Source organism: Nanorana parkeri, unplaced genomic scaffold (assembly GCF_000935625.1).
Source record: "Nanorana parkeri isolate BGI_ZX_2015 unplaced genomic scaffold, ASM93562v1 scaffold15, whole genome shotgun sequence".
Taxonomy (NCBI): domain Eukaryota; kingdom Metazoa; phylum Chordata; class Amphibia; order Anura; family Dicroglossidae; genus Nanorana; species Nanorana parkeri.
In genome coordinates, this window is record NW_017306283.1 from 4255929 (window position 1) to 4265256 (window position 9328).

The following is a 9328-nucleotide window of genomic DNA, read 5'->3' on the forward strand; positions in this document are numbered from 1 at the left end:
TGTATATATATATTCTAAACATACTCAAAAATTAATAAATAGCACACACATAATGGAGTGAATTTGCACATGCACCAGATTGGCATATGAAGTGAACGAAGGTTTACTAGGCTAGGTAGATATTTTACATCTTTAGTGAATGATTCCAAGTAAACTTTTTTAATTGTCTGCTGTTTGTATACAATGAACTCTATATGTGATACTGTATATTAAATTACCCAGTGAACATAAGTACATTAAGAAATATTGTTTTCCTTGTAACACATTTAGTGGTTCAGTTTCTAGTAACTTTTGCCAATTAATATAAATTAATATAATTTTGCAAATTAATAAAAAATCTTCTTAAAGATGAGACAAATTCAAGTTTTGGACTGAATGCAAAACTTTAATTTTGCACTGCAGTGTTCAAGTAAAACAACATATATAAGAGAGAGGTATTGTAAATATAAAAACACCTTGAACTTTATGATGTGATACACAGATCAGTGAGATAAACTCTTGAGGAATATGTGCATTAGTGGCATTGGCAATTATGATTTGGTCTAATGAATTGCTGTATCTCATATTTATATCATCCCTTCTGTTGTTTTCAGATGAGAATTTCCCTTAGAGTGCTTGTTGGCAGAAATATCTAATTTAATTAAATGAATTGACTCTCGAGGGAGGCGTTGCTTTCAATCCAATTAGTTTCACCTTCTGCATCGCATAAATGAACACAGCTCTACAGTATATTGTACATAGAACATACCGGACCCCTGAATTCCTATATAGGATAGGACTCGGAAGACTCTAAATGCCCCAAATGTGGGTTTGAACCAGGTTCGTTGATACATCTGCTATGGCGATGCCCGAAGTTTAAACAATATTGGCAGAAAATAGTGGACGTAATAAATATAGCCTTTGGAGTTCATATTTCTAATAATCCATTGATATGTATTTTGGGTATTTTTGGATCTGTGAAGGTGGAATACTATATGAAGGTGGCTATAACTAGGGCATTGTTTGTGGCTCGGCGTAGTATAGCCTTTAGGTGGATTTCAGCAACGCCACCCTCCCTGGAGGAATGGAAGAAAGAACTAGATAAAGTGGTTGGATTTGAGGGAATTATGTTTAAACATAGAGGTAACATGGATAAATATAACAAAATGTGGGATAAGTGGTTTGAATATAGAAATGGTGTTTTGTATATAATGTCCCTTTTATCTGATACTGGTATTTTGAGGAGTAATGTGTTTTTAGGTAATATGGTATGATGAGAATTTGTTTGTTTTTGTTTAATGTATTGGTTTTTGTTTTTGTATTGTTGTTTTAATTATGTATTTATGTAAAAAATGTTTGTTATGTATTGTACTATTAAAAATTAAAAAAAGTATGGAATTAAAAAAAAATTGTAATATCGTTAAAAAAAAAGAAATTGACTCTAAAATTATTTTCTTGTGAAAAAACAAGAAGTATGCTTAAAGGTAGATTTATTTTTGTATTCAAAGTATGCCTTTATATTTTAATAAAGTAAGGTTTGGTTGAACACATGTAAAGTTTTTTTTCCTGTGTATGTTCTGTTGGTAAGATTTTACTTTACTGCCTGTCGTATAAACACAGCGGGAAGTAAAAGGAGAACTCTCTAAAGTAAGATAAAACTCTAAACAGTTGTCAGTGGAACAAGTGTCCCCACTGAAAGATCCCACCTATTTCTGTTGCAGTGACAACTAAAATTTTTAATTTACCACACTTTCATTCCAGGGGACAAAGGTCACCAAGAAAAATAGAAAAAGGCTAAAATATATACAGGTCTATTCACTAAGCTGCCGAAGGATCTAGCCGTAGCTTCGGCGGATCCTTCAGCTAGCTTCGGCCCCAGGACCCCTTCGGTTCAGTAGAACCGAAGGGCTGCTGTAGGGCTATTCACCATAGCCCGTACAGCTCCCGAAGTCGAGGTGAAAGCCGAAGCTGGCCATTGGCCGGCCGACAGCTTGTGTCATCTCACGGCTGGCTCCGGCCACTTTCAGAGAGATCAGCGTCCCTGGTTACCAGCTAACCAGGGGCACTGTCATTACACACTGAGAGCGGCCTCTCCATATTCTCAGTGTGTAATGACAGATGCCTACCTGGTAACCAGAAACGCCATCTGTCATTCCTCCCCTGGACTCCCGACCGCCCGGGAGAGAAACACTTTCTCCCAGAAAGGTTCACTCTGCTCGATCGAGCATAGTAAACCTTTCCCTGCTCGTTTTTTTTTTCTTCTGACATCGGATCCGTTTTGGCTGCCGTCAGAAGAGAAAAAAAAAACAAAAAAAAGAAATCACCATAGGAATGCATAGCTAGATTCCTATTGGCTATTTCAATTTGCAATATCCAATAGCAAACTAGCTATTGCACCCACCCACTGCTGCTGTCATTTAGCAGAGGGTGACCTGCAGTTCTCCATCAGGTCTCTCTGCTGAGCATGTTCGGCCGACCCGAAGCCACCCGATGTACGGCTGATTTCAGCCAATATACGGCTGAAGTGAATAGCCGAACAGCGTTCGGCTCACTTCGCTTGGGGTCAGTTAGTCACTCGGCTGTCTACGGCAGCTTAGTGAATAGACCCCATAGTGATAGTACCAGTGAGAAAAACCATCAGAGAATCTAGCCAATATTGTTTGCAAATGGTTTCTATGTGGTCTCTGTAATTAAGGGTGTGTCCTTTATAAAAAAAAAAAAAAACAAATACGTGTTTAAGAGGTGTCAGAAAGTTTTGGGGGAGGGTCGTTATGATTTACCTTAGGTGAAAATGTTGGGATCATTTTTTCAGACAGTGCAGAAGACTAAAAAGATGTGCAATGTGCACTAATCATTAGTAACCATATTACTGAAGTCAGATTCAATGAATGATTAATCATGAATGGTTGGTGTAGATTATTGCATTTTACATGGTTATTTAGAATATTAAATAAGCACAATAATGTATACTGTATGTTCTACAGTTCTGTAGAGGAAGAAAGACCGAATTAATTACAATTAATCATGTTTACCACTGTCATACTGCTATAATTGCCTAGCAAATCATCTATCCATTTACAACTTTGTATGTAGTTTAACTGCTTGCCGTCCGCCCGTTGTAAAAAAAAAAGAAAGTACATATTCATTTTTCCTGCTGCCTGTGCTGTCAAATTCCTAATCGGCTGAATTCTGCACTAAAACCAACTGCAGTAAAACCAACACTTTTGAGAGTGTTGATCTCCATGGTCACTGCTTCCTTCTATTGATGTCCACATCACTATTGTATCCTGTAATGGGGTTAGGTCAAAAGGAGGAACTAGTGAAAGCTGCAGCAGACCACAGAGATGGACACAGATTCCCAGAAGTATCAGCTTCAGTTCAAAATTCTGCATATCTCAGGATTGGAGCAGTGTTTGGTGGCTCGTGCAGAAAGAAATGTTTGTATTGCCTGACATCTTTTATAGGTATTTCTGGGCTGGATCTATTTTGTATAGCAACAGGGTTATTTTAGAAATCACTGTTTTGCTGCATCCTCAACTTTAATACACTTTGCAGGGAATTTTAAGTTGGACTGTAAAGTAAATGTACTCCTTAAATGTAAACCCTATCATAAAGGATTGCCATTTAATTTTTTCTATTGATACCTGTTTATACAGTTTTTTTTTGTATTTTACAGCCACTTACTGTCTGCATGCATGTGCTCCAGTTATGGCTGCATAGCATTTCCCATGGTGGGTTTCTTACTGTGGCAATGGGCCATGCTTGTAAAATGTGTGTCAAAAATGTGTCAAAATGACGATGTAGGAGCACAATTAATAAACTTTGAAAGTTGTCAACCCATGCGAGTGTTGTTAGCCCATACAAGTGTTGTCAGCACATAGCATGCCTGAACATAGACTTACATGGCAAGATTAACAGGTTTTATTTTAATGGAAGCTGCAGATTTAAAAATATAAAAAATTACTTTAAAAATTACAATAACCTGACCTGACCTCACCTGACCGTGCTGACCAATGAGAAGCACTTCTTGCTAAAGCTGGCCATACACCTTACAATTATCTGCAGATTTTCTGTGGTCAGATGGAAAAGGTGCAACAGATTCCTCCATCTACACTAAACTGTGTGGATGGAGTAATCTCCACCTGGGCCAATCTGTTGCACTTTTTCCATCTGACCACAGAAAATCTGCAGATAATTGTAAGGTGTATGGGCACCTTAAGAAAGAGAAGTGCTATGAAGCAATGAGTGCTTGCCATCTGCGTGCAAAATTTAAACTGAAACTATGCCTCAGCATGGAGCTTCAGTTTGGGAGGACACTGCAGAAGCCTGAGCTTTGCAGCCGTGATCCAGTGATCACAGTTGCAATGCTTTCCAGGCTTGAATGCAAAAATTAAAAGAAATTCATTTTTTATATTATTCAATATGTGTGTCTTTAATTTTTGCAAAAGGTGAACTTAGCCTTTAATAAATGGAAGTATTAAATAAATAGGTAACAATCCTCCATAAAAAATTAAGAAAGTATTAAATGTAGATAAACTAGATAAGGGCCAGGCATTCCTACCTGTAATAATACAGTGAAAATAATAATGTTTCCACTGTTGGTTCCCATATACATATGTTTATAAATGAATGTATATTTAATACCAATACTGTATATCAATCTATGTTATCGATTTTTATTGATTTTCATTATAGCTTTGATTCTGCTGTGAACTATCTTAGACACACTCTGCAATAAGTCTTCCAAGCTGGAAATAATAATTGATTTTGACATAGATTGAGCTACCATTGGGGCATACCTCTTACATGTGAGTCTCTACGCTCACCAGCAGATGTGCATTTTTGTCAACCTTGAATGTGGCTTCTGGTGCCTTTTCTTTTATGATATTGATTATGATTTGCTTATATGTAACAATTTGTACATTCAAATGGTTCATAGATATTTTTTTGATAGTTATTATATGTTTTCTTTATATCTATAAGGTCTCATCAGCTCCTGATGAAGCAGTTTACCGGTGAATTGCATTGAGCAGAAAAGTTATCCTGTTGCATCTCCACTTTTGAACAAAAGGCTCATTTTGAAAACTGTGGTTCTTGTAAAGTATACATTTGTGTAATAGTGGAGTGATATGGAGGATAATGATTGAGAGTTGCTTTAGCATCAAAGCTACTTTTTTTTTAAATATGAACATACATACATACATACGTACGTACGTACATACACAAATAGCATTTTAATGTGTTCAAGTTTGTAAATCAAGTTTATATTTTTTTTAAGAAGGCATGGCTAATGAGGGTACCTTAAAGTCCACTATTTTGTTTTTCTATGTAATGTGGGATGTGGCACCCTCTAGTGGTTGGGCTTATCTATCTATATGAGTTGATGTATTTTCATTCACTACATATATAATCAAGCACTACATAATTCAGATCAATTGATTATTTTTGAATAATGTATAGACACTTTTATATTATAGGTTTATTTATTTTTAATATGTGTATAGGTTTTTTTTAATTGTGTAACTTTTTAATTGTTTCATAAACCATTTGTGGAATGTAAATGGAAATTTTGTTGTATGTTTTTATGTAATTATAATAAAGACAAATTATTAATAGAAATCATAAAAAAAACCCTTATGTTTCCTTTTTTCAGTGATTTGTGGCAAATATAATGTCTGTTTGCTTTGGATATTGTGGGAAAACTTTGTTTCTAAAAGATTCCCTGATAGCATTTTTGACCTCCTGGTTTCTTAGTGTGTAGATAATAGGATTTAGTAGAGGCGTCACTACTGTATACAGTACAGACACCATTTTGTCTGTTGCATAGTTCACTGGTGGCCTCAAATAGATGAATACACACGGTCCAAAGAAAAATATAACAACCAAGAGATGGGCAGCACATGTAGAGAACGCTTTACGTCTCCCTTCTGATGAATTAATCTTTAAGATTGTGGTTATAATTACAAGGTAGGAGAACAAGAGCACCACAAAGCAGCTGAGTGAAATCATCCCACTGTTGGCTATAATAAATATATCAATAAAGAAGGTGTCAGAACAGGCCAGTACAGCTAGTGGGTGGACATCACAGAAGAAGTGGTTAATCTTGTTTGGACCACAGAATGGCAGCTGGTAGGTGAGAAAAGCTTGAGTGAAAGAATGCAAGAAACCTGCCAGCCAAGTAAATGCCACCAGCCAACAGCAAAATTTGGAATTCATGACAATGTGATATCTGAGTGGATTACACATAGCTACATAACGGTCATATGCCATGACGGTCAGAAGGAAGCATTCTGTGCCACCAAATAAATGAAGGAAGAATAGCTGTGATATGCAGTGGTTAAACAAGATAGTATTTTGATCTGATAGGACATTTACCAGCATCTTTGGGATGGTGACAGATAAGTAACACATGTCCAAAAAAGACAAGTTGCAGAGAAAAAAATACATAGGTGAACACAGACGTGGATCAACATGGACCGCTGTGATAATGAGAAGGTTCCCTGATAAAGTCATTACATACAGGGCCAGAAATAAGGCACTGAAAATTACTTGAAATTTATGTGAATAGGAAAAACCACTAAGTGTGAACTCTGTTACCAAACTTTGATTTCGAAGACTCATATTCTCTCAAGCTAATGGAATTGATGAACAATAAATAAGTCAATAAAGGAACAAGAACAGAATCAGAAATTCATTAGAAAACATATAATTGTTAAATGTATAGGAGAAAATTATGTCCCTCAACATAATTTTTTTCAACATTTATGTAACATAACATATTTGGGAATCAATTCCAATAAATATAGGAACATTTACACTTCACCAAATATAATTACTATAATTAATAAAGAAATCAGCAAACTGTGATGAGCAAACAACTAGACTTCTTTGTTCTCTGAGTAGTGTATAGTAATGTGAAATGTTATTGTTTGTTATGGATAGCTGCAGTTTGGTAATCATATTTGCCTGTATATACTGTATTTTAAAATGTACCTAAAAATCAATGTATAACACTTATGTGGAGCTGATTTACTTTAAGGAGTAGAGTGTTCAATTAGTCCTATGTTCACTTCAATCGTCCAATCATGTGCAAGGGAAGTTCATAGTTTTTTACATTTTTCACACATGAAATGGTATTTGAAGTTTACAATAAGGTTTGTGAACTCTCTGTTATTATAAAGTCAACACCACTAAATATCACTACTTTTTTTGTAGAGTATTGTTTGACTGTATGTAATGTACCCTTTATGTGTAATATATTCACAGTACATTTAGAAATATTGTTTTCCTTTAAACACATTAATAGCTCATTTTCTTTTACTTAGAAAATTAGAATAGTAATTTTTTTCAAGATTAGAAAACCTGTCTAGTTATTAATGCATGCGACAATAAAGAAACATATACTGTATTATACAGGTGTAATACAACAGCACTTTGTACGCTATGAAGAGACATACAGATCAGTGAGATGAAAACTGGTGGCATATTTACCTGATCTCGTATTTATATAATCTCTTGTGCTATATTCTGGGTAGGAAATTCCCTTGGAATATCTGCTGTAAGAAATACATCATGTGATTTTAATGAATTAGCTATACCAATTATTTTAATGAAAATAAACAGATGTTATTTTGTAAATATAGAACACTTGTACGACCGATATTTTACATTATTTTACTTGGTTTTAGTGCTGACTGAATATAAAGGTCAAATGATGTAGATAATTGATAATTACATTAATTTCATTAATTTTCTTTTTACATACTGAATTTATACATAACAAATTAATATAGGTTCTTTCACTTTGCCATTGGCAAAAGAAGTGTAGACCATTCCTTGCCAAGGTCTAAGTCAACCATACTTTTACTGGAAAAGAATGAATTACTTACAAAACCTTTACCCCTTCCAGGCCACAATCTGTACATAAACATTTCTTGGCAGGATGCCCTGTACTGAGGGTACACTATGTTCTCACCTATGAGGCAGCAGCTAACACTTCATGAGGTTGAGAGTTTTCAATCCCACTTTAAACCACAATTTCTAATAATATAATTCTCTCGACTCAACGTGTTTCCCAAGAAACTAGGAAGACTCAATTTTTCCTGAATGAGTGCCCCCCACTCTCCTTCTCTCCAGTGGCGTCACAAGGGGGGTGCGGCCCGCACCCGGGTGCCACCATTGGAGGGGTGACACCAAAATGACTCACAGTCATTTTGGTCTCACCCCCCTCTGCAAAGTCGGGCGCTCGGTCATGGACCGAACGCCCGACAGTATCAGGAGAGAGGAGGGGACCCGGCGGCATACCTTATCCCGCCGGGTGACTGTCCCCTCCTCTCTCTGCCGGCGTCCATCACCAAGATGGCCACCGGCAGGTATCAGAATACTGCCGCCCGTGCACGATGACGTCACGCGCATGCGCAGTGACGTCCCGGCGGGGTGACACTCGGTTACCGCTCCGGGTGTCACCCAGCCTCGGGACGCCCCTGCTGCTCTCTCCTCTTTTTCATTTCTACTTATGTACCCCTTTTTTTTTGTCCAGGGAATCCCAGTCCTAGTCCCAAATTCTTCTTTCTTAGAGTACATAGTTACTGCAACTACCTACTCAGTATAACAGACTAATTTCCAGATGTACAGATTTTAAAAGGGGGGACTTTTTGGGTAAAATCTTATCCATTTTGAGAGGTTTTTACCTTGCAATGTCTTCACAAGACACAAAGTGTACACTGAACAGAAATCTCAAACAATGTTATTAGTCTCTATGGAATGTAGATTAGGAAAGGAGGAGGTATTTGTAATCCAAGCCAGGAGAGCAGCCCAAGGTGACAATGCTGCAGTAAAATGAGTAAGTATTGTCAACCTAGAACATGAAGTGTGTTACTGGCAGAATCACCAGCTGAAAATGAAAAGAAAAAAAGCATAAAAAGGGAAAACTAATGGAGCCACCACATCTAACAGGAAGTCTGATATACATTACACTTTTGTTTTTGGGTTTAGATACGCTTTAACAAGCAGTAAAAAGCTTTAAAACAAGTTCTCACTTACCTCTGTAGCAGCAGGTAGAGTGGAGTAATTCTGTCTCTCAGATAACAACAGAGACTCTGGAGATGAGTTTAGGAATTTGTTTAACCTCTTGCCGTCCGCCCGTAGTAAAAAAACGGACGGACGGCACTGCAGCATCTGCGGGTTGCCGTCTCCAGACGGCAATTTTTTTCTGCTCGCGCGCGCGCCCCCTAGCGGGCACGCACGGGCAGAAAAGACCCGATCAATGCACACACCCGTTACCGGGTGTTTCACATATAGGAGATCAGCGGGTCCATAGCCCGCCGATCGCCTATATGTGCTCGTTCGC

At 37.1% G+C, this 9328-nt stretch overlaps 1 protein-coding gene across 1 annotated transcript; it reads right to left on the reverse strand.

The window, feature by feature from the left end:
• Window positions 1-1685: 1685 nt before the first annotated feature.
• Window positions 1686-6600, reverse strand: LOC108788750 (olfactory receptor 4E2-like). The gene is made up of 2 exons (XM_018558604.1): window positions 5683-6600; window positions 1686-1706 (listed from the first exon to the last, which is right to left on the reverse strand). The coding sequence occupies exons 1-2, from the start codon at window positions 6598-6600 to the stop codon at window positions 1686-1688; spliced, it is 939 nt and encodes a 312-aa protein (XP_018414106.1).
• Window positions 6601-9328: the final 2728 nt, after the last annotated feature.